Genomic DNA, 17305 nt, shown 5'->3' with positions numbered 1-17305 from the left:
ACGACCCCATAATGTTTGCACAATTTCGCCTTGGGAACTCATCTGTCCTGGATAGACGATCAAAGGACTACCAGCTCCAGCTGCAGACAGCAGTAATCGAGTGCAGAGAACAGACGTCATATGCATATTCGGTACGTTAATACTGTACTGTAATCCTAAAGATTACTAGATCATGCTAAAGTATTTATGGTGCATAAAATTCAACAAAAAACATTATGTTTCATTCTACTTTTGATTATTTCCCATTCAGTGTGGTATTACGTTGCGAAAACAAAACAAATACAAAATCACGTACTTATTTTTTCTTTTTGTATTTGACTTTATTAGCAAAAAGTATTCCTAATAAAGTGATATCACTATTACAGTCTCAGAATGATAATAATTTCAAAAATTATTTCAGTACCCCGTCCATTATTCCTTTAACCATAAAAATCTGAAGCAAACAGCATAGATTACCTCTAATTCTTTAAAAAAAAAAAAAAAGTGTTCCAAATCATGTAGGTGCGGTATTTTAATTAAGAGGTATTTTAGGCAGTGACCTTTCCTTACACACTACATACTAATTTAAGTCACATATAAGAAGTGTAAAATATATAATAGGTCCTTTCAGACTAATTATTGACAATAAATAATTGGAAAGCAACTTTATGTGCTCTTGAATTCACATTTTAAATAACACAGCAAGCAAATGTAGATTTTACGAGATGTGGGACATTTGAGATGCACTATCGAAAGTGTCCTTACCGCCTCCATCACTGTTTGGTACGGTAACTGTACAACACGTGATAGGAAGGCACTCCAGCGGGTGATCAAGACCTCACAGAACATTGTTGGGGCAGCCCTCCCCTCACTGCAAGACATTTATACATATAGAGTCCTACGCAGAACACACAACCTCATCAAGGACAGCACACATCCACAACACTCATTATTCACACTCCTACCGTCAGGCAGACGCTACAGGAGTTTGAAGTCCAGGACCACAAGGCTGGCAAACAGCTTTTACCCACAGGCCATCAGGCTTCTCAATGAAGCACTCAGACACGCCGCACGCAACACACACTCATAGCACTTTATTTATTTATTTATTTGTATTATTTACTTGTGTTAATGTCTCTTCTGTTGTTGTTGCTTAATTTATTGGTATTTATGTATATGTGTTTATGTTTCTTCTGTTCTTATTCTTTCTTGTGTTTTTCTTTCTTTTCTTGGGAGAATGAACAGAATAAGATTTTCATTGCATGGTATAACTGCTGTTTTACCATGCACATGACAATAAAACTCTCTTGAATCTTGAATCCTGTATCCTGAATAAAAATGGAGTGTAGAAAACATGAATTAATCTGTTAAAACAACACTGACAAAATACAGATACAAAAAGCAGATAGATAAATAGAGAATAAAACATTTTTAAAAAACACTCGATGTATAGGCCATTGGGAATCTATGTGAGGTGATAGTGGTTGTTTTGAGGTAATTTGTGTGTTTGGCTTGAAGGTATCAGAACCTATTGCAAGATTATTGGCCTTTGAATTATGTAATTTGAAAACTTTGTCATTATTTCAACGTATGGTGAATTAAGCGACGTCCAAGCATAATGATACACGGAAGGAGGGTGGAATGAAAGCAGCTGCCACTCATCAGCACTAGAGGGCGCAGCGTGTCAGCTTGAAGCCCCCGTTGGTCTCCCTCAGCTTCTCCTTGTGTCTGGCTTGGACTAGACTGAACACTATTCCCGCCATGGTCATGCGTCCACTGGTTCTGCCCCCCGGACGTCCATCTGGGGAAGTGTTGGCTATCTTGCTGCGCATGGTGCTGATGAAGTAGGTGCGCACCTTGCCCTGACACTCGCTTACCTGCAATGACAAAATCAGTGATCGCACGCAGGCCGCTTATGCATGAGTTTCAATAGGAGCTCTCCATGCAGTTCAGGGTAGTTGCGACTACCGTAAATCCACCAATAGATGGCCCCATTGGTTTGGCTGTCATTACTCCACAGGCCTTGTGACCGTCTTGAAGACTGTTTTGAACCAGTGTTCACATAGGACAGGGGTGCCCAAACCTTTTCCACCCAGGGCTGTAAAATCAAAGAATGTAGGGGCCACTTTGATGTTTTATATTTTGTCAACCAATCCATGTAATATATCCAAAGACATCTAAAGCTTTAGTTTTCTTGTTGAATTTTATGTTTAGAACATGCAAAGGGCCATTAATGAAACATCTGGGCCGCAAATGGCCTACGCGCCGCACTTTGGACACCCATGCTTTAGTACCAAAGTTTGAATTGATGTAACAGATTTTTTTGCTGTTGAATTTCGTAACCTGATTTTTTAAACATGATTATGTGCTGAAAATGTAACTGAATAAACATTTGTATTTGTGAACTGTCAGGGGGCACATGAGAGGCAGGGAGGACTTTCAATATTAGTGCAGACCAGTCAACATGTATGAATTTGTCATACTCAGCATGCAATATGACTCTTGAATACGCTTGTATGCTCCACTGCTCTCCATTTTGTTCCATTTCGCTGGTTTCAGGTGTTAACAACAACTTCTTAGTTAAAGTGAACACAACCCATTCCAGGATTCTGGTCCAGTTTGTTTGAATTTTGAATCCAAAATTCCCAGGATAAATAATGTAAATTTAATCATATAATCTGGTCCAGAAACAGTTTAGCATCACTAACTGCAATTCCAGTGTAAAAAAAGTTAACTAGTGTTAATTGTGAAACGTAAGAACAATAAAAGACTCGACATTAATGATAACAAACATAGGTGTCGTTGCAGATGGCGTCACACAGCTTGTTTTTTTTCAAACATTCTTATTGTCAGACAAGAGTAAAAAAAAATTACTACATCAGACTAATATATTTAATAACAAAAAAGCAAAATAAAAAGCAAAATTCCTTCTTACTTGCTGAACTGAGGTCTTACGTGTGACATCAAAATAGACGTCAGGACAACGCGTGTAAAGGCAGTTGGAACTCCAACACTCTGCACGTTTTTAGGGGCATATTTGTCCCCGCAACTGCAGTGGAATTCCGAAGTGTACGATCTCAGAGGCGTTCAATCTTAGATGTTCACCTGTAGTTGGTTAGTTAGCAGGGTTACGCAAATACGACATAAACAATTCCTTCAAAATCATGCCTTAAAATCCATATTTGGATAATCTAGGGTGGGGGTGTGCACTGTGAGCCTTTCTCACGGAATATAATACGTTTGGGCCTCCCATACGCCCCGAAAAACTGATTTCCTGGAGTCTTCTTGTCACCCAATACTCACTGTTGGAAACTGTTTTCCTTTGACATATCTGAAGTTAGCTGAGCAGATTTGTTTTCGCTGTTTTTCTCAAGCTGCTGCGCCTTCCCTGATGTCTCCTGGCCTCACACTAAACCAGATATACCCACAATATGACAACAGGAACACTTGGAGACACTCACCCCCTTGACAAAGATTTCTCCTCGCAGCTCCAAGGCAAAGCCCCACTCCGCCAGAATCTTTCTAGTTGCCTCGGGCACCTGGATGCGTCCGCTCACCCCTGTGCTCTCCATGCGGCTGGCCAAGTTCACCGTTGACCCCCAGATGTCATACTGAGGCTTGCTGGCACCGATTACGCCTGCTACCACCGGCCCGTGCGCAATGCCTAATATAGAGAAATGCTGGATTTTATTATAGACACTAGATTTGATGTGTTCCAGTCAGAGGAACCGCATGGCAGCTTAAGGGCAATGAGAAGTATTCATTTAAATCAACCTTCATATAAGCTGATGACTGTTTACAAAAGTGTGTGCACTCAGCCACTTACCGACACGGAGCTGAAAGTCTTTGGCCGAGTGCCTGTTAATCTCCTTCAAGGTCTCCTGCATTGCCATCGCAAACAGAACCAGCTCGCTCAAGTGATTCCATTCATCCATAGACGACTGCAGGAGAGACAGCTAGATGAATAGTTGACACAACTACATTTAACAGAAAGTGAGAAATGTCTCTGTCCCACCTGTCCATCTGGAGCGAGACCAGAAGCGGCCATATAGCAGCTCCCAATGGTCTTGATTTTCTCCACATAGTCAAAGTATGACTCCTCCAGCAACTGAAGAGAGACGCAGAGATGAAAACATGTTATGTAGTAGTAGTAGTAGTACTTTATTAATCCCACAGCAGGGAAATTCACCTGTTACAGCAGCAAGCAAGATACACAAGTAAAGAATGCAAAGATGCTGGCGATAAATGCACAAGCTATATGCTAACTAAGCCTAATACTGTCCATAAACCTTACCCAACCCAACCTTAAGCGTATCATAACCTTATCCATAAACCTAACCCTCATTCAAAGACAGCACACCATTTAAGTTGAATTCACTTTTTGAGTGTATGTTCTGGGATTTCCGAGCATACTTGAATGCAGCAAATTGTACTTCTGTATTAAGAGTTACTGTATTAAGAGTGATCAGAATATCGACTTACTGTTTTTGTATGTATTTCTGTTTATTTAGACCACACATACACGCATAATAAAGACGTTGTTGTGATGTCGGAGTGTCCGTGAATGCATCTCGCGGTAGTCTAGCGAAAACGACGAAGTGTCGTTCGGATGACGAAGGGGCTAGAGACGTATTTGTGAGTTGGAGAAACATATATGGGTGTGGGAATTGAACTGCTGTTGATGTGTTCAGGTCCGAATAAAGTTATAAAAGAGTGGGAATGTTACACTGTCGCTCCGTCTGTCGTCGTAACCAAGAGGTATGGCTTGCCACGATGGTGTGCATAAAGTAGGCAAAAGAAACTCACGTAATTAATGAAATAAATTAGTTACCGCGGTTAACGTGTTGTTTTTGACAGCCCTTACCTCTAACACTATCCCTGATGGCCTAACACTGATCCTAATCCTAAAATACGACCTCTAAACTCAACCCTAACCCTAGCTGTAAACCTATCTGCCCCAATCCTAACCCTAACGCTAACCCTAAAAGCAACCCTATTACCATACCTAAGCCTAACAGTAACACCCTTACCTTGACCTGAATCCTAGCCCCCAATTGTTTGTTCAAAGGGGCATTTGATTTTCCACTTTAGATGTGTTTTGACAAGTGATGCATTCTTTTCTTGCATACTTTATCCACTATCAAGCTCACCTCATCAAAGCCTGCAATGATCTCATTGAGCAGTCGTAGGCAGTCCACACCTTCATGTCTGACCTCTTTTTGCTCAAAGTACTCATTAAAGCCAGCAATAGAAGCAAACATGACTCCCACTTCATCATATGACTGGGAGTAAAGCTCCTACAAAGAACACACGGACCTTAATTCAGCTGTATGACCAATTAACAGTAAAATCACATTATCCTCACCATCTATCTAGCGCAGAAACATAGTAAATCAAGTTTATAATGATCAGTATCTAGTGCAGCATCTGTACCTCATCGTTCTTGCTGCGCTCCAAGAAGTGTCGGGCCACGTGCACAGGCAGAATATTGTGCAAAAGACATTCATTATGTTCGCGCAGCTCCCTCATATCCTCCACTTCCTGCTGAGCCTGCAACCGCCACAGGAAGTCCAGCCTGGCAGTGGCTTCCCACTGGAGAGCAAAACAGCAAACGCGTGTACAGGACAGTACATCCATTGCTTTCCACCTCTCTCAATGGATCAAGAAGATATAGAAATAGAGAAGGTACCTGGCGTCCATTGTAGAAGACAGCAACAATAAACATGACCAAGAGAAGAATGGCGATCCATTTCCTTCTGACATAATGAGATCTGTGCACATGAAATGTTCTGCTCAGTGAGTGCTTACTGTGATGCTAAAGCTAAAAAAAAAAACCTTCACGGGCTGACCTGTGCAGCATGTCGTGGCGTGCAAGAGAGAGGAAGGCCAGATGGATGAGGTAGGAGTAGACGGCCACCGCCAGCAACAGCACAGCCAGCCTCAGCAGGGAGTTGAGGCGTAAAAACACTGCGCACGTCACCATGGCGATCACGCCGCTCAACACAAACACCTGCATAGGTATGAAACAGTAGATTTTGGACAAATACTCAAAAACTGTTTTGGTTGTTGTTAGATTATCATCGTAAGTATTACCTCTGGGAAAGAACACACAGTGAGTGAACGTGAAGGCATGTTGGCACTGTCCATCACATTAGTCTCTTCTCGGTTCGTGAGAATGCACCATACCTGCAGTCAAAGAGGGGGAAAGGTGGACAGAGCATGTACTTTATTCATTTTTTGTTCGTAATTATCATTCTTTTTGTTTTATTGTATTTGATCTCACACTGGTTTGTCATTTACAATATAAAGTACACTGTTTACTGGCCTTTTGTCTGTGACCCTGAACAGGACTTTTCGTTGATGTATTTTATTTTATTTTATTTTATTTTACTGTGGTTTTGTACAATAAAACACCACATACAGTCGTCCCTTGCTACTTCGCAGTTCGAACATCGTGCCCTCACTCTGTATATATAATAAATGACCTACTATTAATCAAAAAATATGCATGTTAAGCTATTTTTATGTACTCTTGGCCTAAATTAAGCATTTTCAAGCCTAAAAATGACTGAATGAACTAAAATAATGAACTCAAATACAGTACAAATACAGTTTAAGAGATTAAAGGACATTGATGAACTTTAGTTTACACTGGCCACTAGGTGTCACTAGTAACACACGCACCAGACTTGATTGCTGCTAACAGCAATTATTGCAGGTTTGAATTATCTCACAACAGGCACAATAATAACAATAATAATCATCCTCATCATAATAATAAGACAGGGTACTGTTGTGGCCACACTCCAGATAAAACTGAACTGAATCCCCAATGTCACCTCCTGTTCACACGCCCGGAAGGCATTTATTGAAACACACATGTGCATGAGTCTTATTTATGTCTTAAATGGCTTATTTTCTCTGATTATATCTGCTAGATTGGGGAATATTAGTGTAAAGGTGACTGTAGGGGTGTTATTGTATGTCTAGGGGGCTTTAATAATATTAAAGAAATGTATGTAGAAGATCATAAACAGGTTTTCTATACTCTAAACACAAAAACATGTGATTTATAAATAAAGAATCCAGCTTTGCCGAAATTAATGCATCGTGGGTCGGATCTGGAACCAATTAACCGCGATAAATGAGGGTTTACTGTACAATTAAAGTGACTGATGTTCCACATCGATTAGTTCCAGCTCCAACAACAGTCTGGATGGCGCTGTCACCATTGTTTACTTCTAAACTGGAAGCTAATTAGCTAGTCAAAGAGAGTTGCTTTGGTGGAGCGTTGCAAGTCATGTGTCAGCCCCAGCAAAGAGCTATAAGCTGATCAAAGACGCTGTCAGAAGGGCCGACATAGCGACGACGCTGAAGCATAATTCAGGCTTAAGTGTGATGAATGAACAAATGGCCACCAGTTCACTGGTTAGTAATAGCACTCACCATGTCCATGGAGGCTAAACCAAAGTTAATGACAATCGCAGTGAGGGTGAGCATGTTGCGAGCATTGTTGTTTTCATGGATCCAGCAGCAGAAGTGTTGCAGTCTAGCGGGACACCACTTGAATTCTTCAGCTAACACGACTAGCAGCAGCAGCATGTAGGTGAGTAGAAACAGGGAAAACTGGAGGATGGCTGGGAACAACCTGCAGAAAAAAGACAGAACGGTACAAGACAAAATGTTCATTGCCAACAATCGAGTTGTGTTGGTGTCTCCTGACCTGGGAGCAGAGATGAGGGCCTGGGCAGCCATGACAAATAGGAGCATGATAAAGGAGCACACCAGGTTGGAGTTGAACATTTCATCTCTCATCTGGGAAAACTATGGCAGTCGATAAAAGAGGGTTAGAAGTCAACACTGCCAGTCACAATATTCCATAAGGTGTATCTTGCTATATTTGCATGGTTGTCAAAATGTACCCATACCTTGTCCTCAATGTGTGAATCCTTGAACACCAGAGACAGAGGACTGATGTGCTCCTGATGCATACGCTCACTGCTTCGAACCTCAATGGCATGTTTGATGCGTTCATTAATCTCCTTGGAGGTGGACCGCCAAATGTTGGGTAGTGATCCGTTGGTAAATGAGGCCAAGATCTATAAGGAAATATGACACTGATCAGATCAGTGCAGGAGGACTGTGAAACCAATGGAATCAAAACCTACACTATTCATGTCAATGGCGCTCCCAAATGGAATCTCTGGATTCCAGGTTCGAATTATTTTCTGGACTTTGGGTGTCTCATTGTAGTCGTCTTTATATCTGTCCTCCAGGGGACAAATGAAAAAGGTGTCAATGTTGTGTCGCCGCAGAAACTCACTCCGGTCCCCTCCTCGTCCATCCTCCGTCTTGTAGGTGCCTTCGAGGCAGTCCAGGGTTGCCTTGGAGATGTGGATTCGCCTGTTGGACGGAAGATCATGACAGCAGGTGATCTACCTTGAAGGAATACCTTATTGACCCAGGTATTTTTTTTCCCAAGAAAAAAGCCTGAAAAAGATGGGTCGTCTTATATGTTATTCATACACACACACACGCACACACACACACACACACACACACACACACACACAGACGCGCTCTAAACAAGTGTCTCAAAGGTTATTAGCAAGTTAGCAAACAACAGAAGAGTACTGTAGTTATGATGCTAATTTTAAGAGAATGGCAATCAAAGAGGCAGTCATCAAATAACAGTCCAGCAGAAATAGGATATTGTTAGTTCGCAATATACCGTTTTTTATTTTCATTGATATTAATTTTGTCCTAAAGGTCTTAAGGTCTTATACTTGCAAAAACCCACTTACCCTGGTATCCCGCCCGCCTCTAGCATGTTGGCAATGCCCACATCCCAAGACCAGACGTCAAACTGCCATTTCTGCAGACCTAGCACCCCACACAGCACAGAGCCCGAATGGATGCCAATCCTCATGTCCATGTCAAAGTTGAGGAGCTTCCGTACAGACCTGACGTTGGCGAATGTCATGTCAGAGATGTTTTGGTATCATCTCTTAGCTGTAAACATATAACAACCACTGTCTCAAGCCAGGTAGCCGAGAGTCAGACTAACCGAATGGTGTTGATCATAGCCAGCCCCATCTCAACGCAGTGACGGGCATGGGCACGCTGTGGCTCTGGGACTCCTGACACGCAATAGTAACAGTCTCCGAGTATCTTTATTCGCAGGCATTGGTGCTCCTGCAACATTGATACAATATTGAATGTACATATTGTACATACAATAAAACATAAGGAAAGAAACATGCTCAGCTTTGTACCTCGGCCAGGCGATCAAAGCGTCCAAAGAGCTCGTTGAGGGTTCGAACCAAATCCTGAGCTGACAAGTTCATGGATAACAGAGTGAAGCCCTTGATATCTGCAAAAAGTATGCTGCGGAGAGGAGAAATAGAAAAAGAGAAACAAAAAGACAATTTAGCTATTGGGACGATAACTACATTGGGAATAATCTTGTAAATTAACAGAATAAAACTATTCAGGGTTGGGGTCGAACCATCACTCTCTGCCTTAAAAGGCAGCGGCTGTACCATTACACCGCAAGGGACTCCAAGGAGAATGGGTGATTTCTGCGTGCTGTCAATCACTGTGGCAACGAGCACGGCGTCAGATAAGTCGTGTGTTTTTTTTTTCTCTCCTGCCTCGAGCTGACTCGCTGCTCTATGCATCACAGCAGCGAGGGAGGGGCGGCTCTTTGCACTCACCTGACATCCTTATACTGGTGAATGTAAATCTTGTGAAATTCCTGAGGATTGAGCTCGTCTTCCATGCAACTCATGTCGGCGATCATCTCCAAGGCTACGAATCGGGGCAAGATCGATAGCACCAGACGCTCCTGTTTGGAAGAAATGTTTATGAAGGAGGCAACAGTGTTACAGGAAAGTTAAGGACTAAATATCATCAAAGGGTGCATTTGACAGCATACATGTAATACAGATATCCTCAGATGACGGTCATGGTCAATGACTTATTATTTATCAGTTGTCCCGCCTGTGCTCTATTTTGTTTTCATCCAATTTTGCTCAGGTTTTGCAGACAGTGCTTGTCAGTCCTCTAAAGGTGTGTACCTAATTTCATGGTGATTCAGCTCAACACCTTGTAGTTGCAGTGGGTGTTTTGTAGAGCGCATTGAGCAGTGAGAGAAATTTCAAGTCGGTTTGCAAACTTTGGGTGTTTAATAACAACGGTTTTTCACCCTTAGATGTGCGCTGGTTCAGGAGTAGAAGAGTTGTCTCACTAAATACACACGGTCATGTGAAAAAATTAGCACACCCACATATGGCCATCATTCTACCTGTCTCTGGTTTTCCTGCTCCAGTTTGAGGCGTCCTTCAATGCAACGCCGCGTTTCTAGAAACACCTGTCGCTGTGAATGATCTGTCAGGTAGTGGATGAAGAATCCTGCTGTGTTCATACCCAGGTACAGAAGGCCTTTGGCAAACACCTGCAACCAAGAAAGTATTCATTCACTCAATGTAACCAGGAAGTACAACAACTAAGAGCCATCTTCACAATAGGTACATCTTCACAACCTTTCTTAAAAGTACTGCATCGTTGCGGTAGCATATGATCTCCAGTAGAAGATGCAATGCAGATGTCAGCGATCCAGCACACATGGCCCACAGAAGAGGTAAGGGCAGCAGCGTGTATGTGGCAAACAATGTGAACAAAAGGTACCACGACGGGTCTTTCTCCAGTCCGTACGCGAGTCCTCCCAATACCTGCGTGGACTGCGACAGCCAGCTGGCAAGCCCGGCATAATGGAGCCACTTTGGCGACATGGAACCCTTAAAGTTTAAAACCCCGATGCACAGCGCCACTGCAAACACCATGAACATGCACGTCAAGCAGCCTCGCAGTGGATCCGTGACCTCCTCAGGGGCCAAAGCCAGGTACAGAACCAGGATCTGCAGCTTGGCCACTGCGTCGATGACGTTAGTGATGGCTAAGGAGTTGCGTCTTTGGTGGGAGGAGTGTTGCTGGTACAGTTTTTCCAGGTCTCGGGACTTAAAGGTGTGCCTCAGGGTGGGTATATAGATCCCATGAATAATGCGGCCCCAGTGCACAAAGAAGTCGGCATCGCTGGCGTATTCATTCCAACCTGATCCCACGCTGCTGTGCATGCTTATGGAGCTACAGATTTGGGAAGGGTGGACTCGGAACGTAGAGGAGCGTCGCTTGACTCCACGTGAAGCCTTGCTGCGGATTTGTCTGTTGATTTCTTTCATGTAGGTATCCGTCACAAAGATCTTGTGTGCCGGCTCCACACCCACCTATCAAAGCAAATAATAACATACAATCAGTTCTTGCAAATACCCCTCTTTAATAACCAGACATGGGATGGTGCTTCACCTGGGCGCTGAGCTCCTGCTGGATGATGATGTGTTTCACAGCATTCTGCCACAACATCTTTTTACGCCTCAGGCCGGGGGACAGGGTGGCGGTCGGGCAGGGTGGCTCACACAGCTCCATAGGGGAGATCTGTGTTGTCTCAGCAAAGGTCACCATGGCGATGGCAACCTTGGCTTTAGTTGTTGATGGCAGATATGGTAAAGATGGCGGCCTAGATGTGGCAGTAGAAAACATGAAATAAGTCAGACATTCATTCATTTATGAGTTTGGGGAAAGACTATGGACTGGGCACTTTTGGCTAACAAGAAGAAGACCAGACTGGGTCATAGCAAGTATTTACTTGAACTGAGGGTGCAGAGCGCCAGATCGGACCACCTGGTTGAGTCCACGTGCTGCCAGAAGCTTTTCAACCAATGACCTGGTGGCCAGATTTAGACATGAGCTAGTTAATGCCCCTGAGTTAAACTCCTCCAGGTGGTTCTGGCGCTCTAGATGCTGACGCCACCCCCACTCCGACTGCAGGTCTACTGCCATAGGTCTGATTCCCACAGCTTCCAATCTGGACAAACTCTTAAAAATTGCCATTGGGAAGAAAACTGAAGTTCCCTTGTAATTAATCCCAATCCCACAGCAAAATGGTTATCAAAAGTGTAAAACCTAGTCCGAGAGTTTTAGATTACAGACAGTTTATACTTTAGAATCTATTGGTAAGCACAAATTGTGGATATATCAAAACCCTCAGACTGACCTGTAATGTTCAGCATTTTGCGTATCAGCTCCTTGTGTTCGCTTTTAGCCATGATACAGGCAGACAGCCCATCATAATCCATATTTGAGGATCGCCTTGCATACATGTATGATCCGCACAGGGATGAGAAAGTTCAGGCATAATCCAGAAAACAAAAAATACTTTTTAAATAAAAGTAGCTCCACAAACGAAACATGGGACTTTTATCCAATAAAGAAGGAGGACAAATATGCAGCCAAGACGGGTAGAGCCGTTCCGGCAGGATAGTAGGTCACCACCTGGTCTGTTTTGAAAGGAAGTCCATAACTGGCAGGAAGCAGGGCTGCAGCAATGAGGAGTGTAAAGAGGATTAGTTAGTCAGCAGCCATTCTTGCTGGCCTTTAAAGCTGCTGTCACTGGGACCAAGACAACGGCCAAGTCAGCCAAATCTATTAGAAGATTGGCTGACACTTGAAATTCTGCCAAATGTGTGTTTCATGGAGTCTGAACAATTTACTCACCTACAGGATCTGCAGTATTTGAAGTAAGGCGTTTCTTTGAGAGGAGGCCTTTATTTGTACAAATGCTTGCGTAATCCGTTGATGGTCAATGGAGAATTGTTCCTCTAGTGTTTCAATGGCAATGAACTGTCTCAATTGAGGTTGCCTTTTGTTATTGCTTCCTATCAATATCAGTTGTTTCCACACCGTCACATATGATGTACCTGAAGTTTGCACTTGCTTCACAGCTGTAAGACCAATGCAGCTGTGTATTTTGGTTTATTAATTATTGATTTATTTATTTTCTTTGTTTAAAAAATAAAGGCCTGTTTTTTTTCCTTTTTCTTTACTTACACACCCGATGGAAGCCCTAACCAAATGAAGGTTTTGTGTACTGAACTGTACCGCTTGATGGAAACGTGGCTATGGTGAAGGTGGTTGCTGGTACCAAGTGTTATGTTTTTACCTGGGGAAAAAAAGGCCTCAAATGGGAAAAAAAGGGAAACTTGCAGAGGCATGTGTCAAAAACAATGATCCAACAAACAGAGAAGCTACCAGCAGAACTAAATAGGAGGAACTCAAATTAGCGCCAGGTGCACATAAACAGAAAAGTAAAGGCAGCTGAAAACGCAACGGAACAAAACAGGAAGTGGAACAAAAAGACATCAAAACTGAAACTCAGGCAGAATGTAACAAACTGTCACACAGGTCATGACAAAAAGTTTGGACACACCTTTCCGTTCCATTGAATGACAAAATATGTCTAAACTTTTGACTGGTACGGGACTTCTACCTCGTAACACCACTGTCTGTTTGAGAGGAGGCCCTTCCTCATTCAGAATGATATCTTCATGGTTTAATCATGACCTGAAACGAAAAAGATGAAATTATCCCTAACGAAAAAAGGGTTAAATGATGGCATATTATGATGATGACGTCCTCTCGCTGGGCAGAAAGCATTAGCAGTGCTATCATCTCCACGGCTGTAAGCTGGTTACAGTTTTGAGACTTTCTTTGCTAATTGTAGCCTGGCAACACACAAAGCCCCTAAGACTGATCAAATGAGTTCCCATCTGTCCCAACGTGAGTGTGTACACTCGCTCAGACCAGTGCGGCTCATAAGTGTACATCTAATAATAGGTTCCCACGGGGTCTAAGGCAATTAGCTCACTTATAGCTGCAGCCACATTTACATTACAACTGGTAAGCATGTATGGTATGTTTATTTTGCTTACCATGATTATGAGGGTTACATTAAGGAACATCACGTGCTGTACGGAAGCTATATGTTTAACACAATCTTACTTTTGAGGCAGGATAAATAAATCAGTGTGAATCTATCAATGATTTTTACTGCTTAAGATACAAGGTCTGAGGAAACTGAAGCCTACATCCACCTGCCAATGGCATTCGGTGTAAATGAAGCCATGGTGCCGTCAGTGAAAGAGTTTGCACTCAATGGGAAGTTATTGTGAAAAGAGATCAGTGAAATTGCCAAGCCCCTCCAAGCTAATTAGCATTAAGGCAAAGTACTTTGGCTGGGCACTAATGAGCTGATGGTCATTGGTGCTCAAGTAAAACAGGCTGACACTTTTGCCTTTGGGAGTGCTGAGCTTGTCCCTTTTTGCTGAGCACAGCGCTACCTTGTGTCAAAGGAATAGTTGAAAATATAGAATATAAAAGGCACTGCTAGTGTTTAAAACATCAGCCTCACAGACGGTTCTAATCATCTCTGTGTGCAGTTAGCATGTTCTCCAAAAACATAGATAACAGGTTACTTGGACACTCAAAAATTTCCATGGGTATGAATATGAGTGTGAATGGTTGTTTGTCGATAGGTGTCCTACGAATCCAGTGAGCACAATTATTTGTGTGTGTTTTTGTGTGTGTTTGTGTATAATTTCTGTGTTTGGAGTTTTCCCCTGACGGCCACCGTATGAAAAAAAATCCAGCCTTAGCTTCCTGACTCACCGCTGTCACCAAGTGGTAGAAAAAAGAACGTACTCTCACGCTGGTCATTGTAATATTAAAAAAACAATTAGGCTGTACAGTATCTTGCCAATTAATTAATTAATAATTGATCTTCTTACACTAAAAAACTAATATTTTATTTGAATAATATCGTCCCCTGTACGTGATGTGTTTGTATTCAAAGCATGTTCGGTCAAGACGTGGGTTGACTCATGTTTAGTAACGCGACTGGTAGCAAGTGCAGTTGTCATATCGCTGCCTTAACTTTATTCATTTAGTCCTGGTAAAGGCCAATTTAACGACTAGGATGTGGAATACATGTCGAGACTTCTGATGCTGTTCATTTTATGGTAAGCGGTGACTGTTTCTGCAGGTCGTGATAGTTCAAATGAGTAGTAGTCAGCTAACATTAGCTAGGTTAGTTACAGATGTTAACCATGTCAGTAATATTTCATAACACCATCAGCTGTTGGCGGATAACCCAAAGCAAGATAATTAACAGTTCCCAAATTAGAGAAAAGTCAGCTAGGCGTCAGCTGTGAAATGGAAACTTATGGCTACGGCTAAGCATTTATGTTAGCTGAATGGTAACCAACACCGGTTTTTATTCGTAATTCCTACCCGGATGCCTTAAATTGGAGTTAATGTCATCATGTGTCGTTGGTTAAACAACGCTGCAATGCAAGCAGTGTTATGTTAACGTGTGAGGAAAAACGTCGGCAAATTTTGGCTTGCTAACATCCACAGGCCAAAGGAAATCCTGCGGTTTTCCTGATTGAAGAAGCCCAGGTGAAGCCTTAGTTAGGCGGCCGAGTGTCACTCCCCTTTCCACTTCCGTGACACTGGAAGAGCCCCGCCACCTAGCGGCAAACATCCAACATGACAGGTGAGCAATGTCAACCCAAACCACAACACCTGCTCTCCATCACTGTCCAGAACAATAATTTAATTATTTAACATATATTTATTTCTAGAAGACAGTTGTTACCTAGAAAGGTTTTACCTGTTTAGATTTGCAGCAGTAAGTCCTCTTAGAAAGAACTAATACATTCGACATTTTGCCTGGATTGACACCTCCTCAGTGCCACGTTGTTAGAATACCAAACCCACTAACTTAATGGATGCCTGCATGGTTGCACTTGTTTGTGGGTTTGTGTACCCTCCTCTTTTGTCTCTCGCTGGTCCAGAGAGTGAGACTTGGGTTGGATAGAGAGGCCCATTGTGTCAGTGAGATGTTTGTCAATGAGAGATGCGCACAGAGCGCAAAGCTGTTGGACTAATCGCTAATCTCTCTGATTAATACCATGGACATACGTATGCTAGAATATTAATAACTTCTTTAAGACGGGGACACTTGAGGTTGTCATTTGGCGCAGACATCTATCGAACCAGGTTTTTCGTCCTGGTTGGATTGCATTTGTAGTTCAGTGGATACTCGTTGAGTGAATTCTTGCATTCTTGCTAGAAGTTTGTGGAAAAGGCAGAAGAAGGCTTTGTGTAGTGCACATTTGATACATTTTTGGGTCTTGATTTGTTTGGCTGCCATGCACATGCCTGTGTCCGACGTCCCGGCCTCGCAGAGGCTGGCACTGGATTGTGGCACCCTTCTGGATCATCGTGTTGGCCAGGGTAAGTAACAACAGTGCCTCTTTTGTTACGGAGCAGTTTGAAGCAGCACCGTAAATCTGCATCAGTGCATCCTGTATCATTGAGTCAGTCAGGTGTGATGATACAGATACTGAGTGTTTTTTTTTTTTATTATTGCATAATGACACTCCTCATTTATTTTTTACCAGACAACACACCTCAAATAATGATTTTTTTCTCCTCTTTGGAATAAAATAACCAATTGGTGGCTGTAATTACCTTTACTATGACAGATGCCATCATGTGTTGCAGTATATGTGAGTGCCAGCAAAGCAGGCATGGCATCTGGAAAGCTGATGTTTACAGCAGATTTTAAAGGGAGTGCTGCAGCACAGGGAAAAACTTTTCAAAGAATTAGGGATCGGATCAAAAGAGCGATCCGGCGTTGGCTCACATTTGTTAGCATTTAAAAAAACAAAAAAGAAAGCAACAAAGGTTTAACCTTGGGTGAGTGAGCGAGAGTGTTTACCTATTGTAATATTTCCTATAAAATAATAATTTTTTATATATGGAAAAATATTAAAAAGTAAATATTGTTTAATATTAGGAAAATGCATTAGCCTCACCTATAATAAATGTCTAGCCCCATACTTTCTGTAGCTGAGTAAATAAGCACCTGCATCCACTATAATGTGGAATTGTGCGCAAGGATTTTTTTGTTTTAATGCTGGTGATCATGGTTAGTAATTGCAGTGTTTGCAGTTTATCATCATTTCAAATAAAGGCTGTCAAAGCACATGACAAACATGGCAAACATGGCAAACATTTAGGGCACTCCGGAAGAAGTGAAAGTAAAGTAGGAAGCATGGGAGAGGTTGATGACAGAGAGGATGGAAGGAGCGATGCTGGCAGGGGGTGGAGAGAAGGAGACTGCGTGGGTGGGAGGTCTTCTGTCGCTTTCTATCCCAATTTAACTCCCCTCTATCATAGCAATCGCTGTGTGTTTTGTGCAAGTTAGATAAATGAATGCTATGTGTGACGTTGCGTATTGAATGTTGTTTCACGTTAAATCTGCACCAGAAGACAAATGGGAGAATCCAAGGTCATCCTGGCACGCTTCTCTGTGACGTTGCCTCTCAGCCCCCTTTCTTGCGCGCAAGTGCCTGTGTGTGTGTGT

At 42.5% G+C, this 17305-nt stretch overlaps 2 protein-coding genes across 8 annotated transcripts in view; one reads left to right on the top strand and one right to left on the bottom strand.

The window, feature by feature from the left end:
* Positions 1-285: 285 nt before the first annotated feature.
* Positions 286-15384, bottom strand: si:dkey-206f10.1 (adenylate cyclase type 8). Of its 7 annotated transcripts, XM_054761411.1 has the most exons (22): positions 12592-15381; positions 12092-12413; positions 11344-11554; positions 10524-11264; positions 10286-10435; positions 9696-9826; positions 9255-9366; positions 9047-9174; positions 8784-8942; positions 8148-8382; positions 7908-8078; positions 7703-7803; positions 7426-7627; positions 6073-6165; positions 5829-5989; positions 5669-5750; positions 5413-5571; positions 5130-5276; positions 3995-4087; positions 3806-3920; positions 3441-3643; positions 288-1856 (listed from the first exon to the last, which is right to left on the bottom strand). In XM_054761411.1, the coding sequence occupies exons 3-22, from the start codon at positions 11497-11499 to the stop codon at positions 1647-1649; spliced, it is 3549 nt and encodes a 1182-aa protein (XP_054617386.1). In that variant the 5' UTR covers positions 11500-11554; positions 12092-12413; positions 12592-15381; the 3' UTR covers positions 288-1646. The 7 variants fall into 7 exon arrangements, with proteins under 7 accessions (XP_054617387.1, XP_054617388.1, XP_054617385.1 ...); XM_054761407.1 differs by having other exon boundaries at positions 7426-7803; positions 12592-15382; XM_054761414.1 differs by lacking the exons at positions 12092-12413; positions 12592-15381 and adding an exon at positions 11684-11737.
* Positions 15385-15478: 94 nt separating this feature from the next.
* Positions 15479-17305, top strand: part of LOC129172065 (protein EFR3 homolog B) — a 28614-nt gene continuing 26787 nt past the window's right edge. The window contains exon 1 of the mRNA XM_054761415.1: positions 15479-16170. Coding sequence (XP_054617390.1) covers positions 16086-16170 — 85 coding nt within the window. The 5' untranslated portion in view covers positions 15479-16085. The remainder of the gene's footprint in view (positions 16171-17305) is intronic.

Source organism: Dunckerocampus dactyliophorus, chromosome 19 (assembly GCF_027744805.1).
Source record: "Dunckerocampus dactyliophorus isolate RoL2022-P2 chromosome 19, RoL_Ddac_1.1, whole genome shotgun sequence".
In the NCBI taxonomy this organism is placed as follows: Eukaryota; Metazoa; Chordata; class Actinopteri; order Syngnathiformes; family Syngnathidae; genus Dunckerocampus; species Dunckerocampus dactyliophorus.
Note: the sequence above shows the minus strand (reverse complement) of the source record. Positions and strands in the feature narration are given on the sequence as shown.

Excerpts from the sequence above, each read along its gene's own strand:
- si:dkey-206f10.1 (XM_054761407.1), bottom strand. The coding sequence starts at position 11,499 with ATGGTGACCTTTGCTGAGACAACACAGATCTCCCCTATGGAGCTGTGT. Across the intron at positions 10,436-10,523 it reads ATGCAGTACTTTTAAGAAAG|GTGTTTGCCAAAGGCCTTCT; the intron begins GTTGTGAAGATG and ends TCTTGGTTGCAG. Across the intron at positions 8,943-9,046 it reads GCTATGATCAACACCATTCG|GTCTGTACGGAAGCTCCTCA; the intron begins GTTAGTCTGACT and ends CGCCAACGTCAG.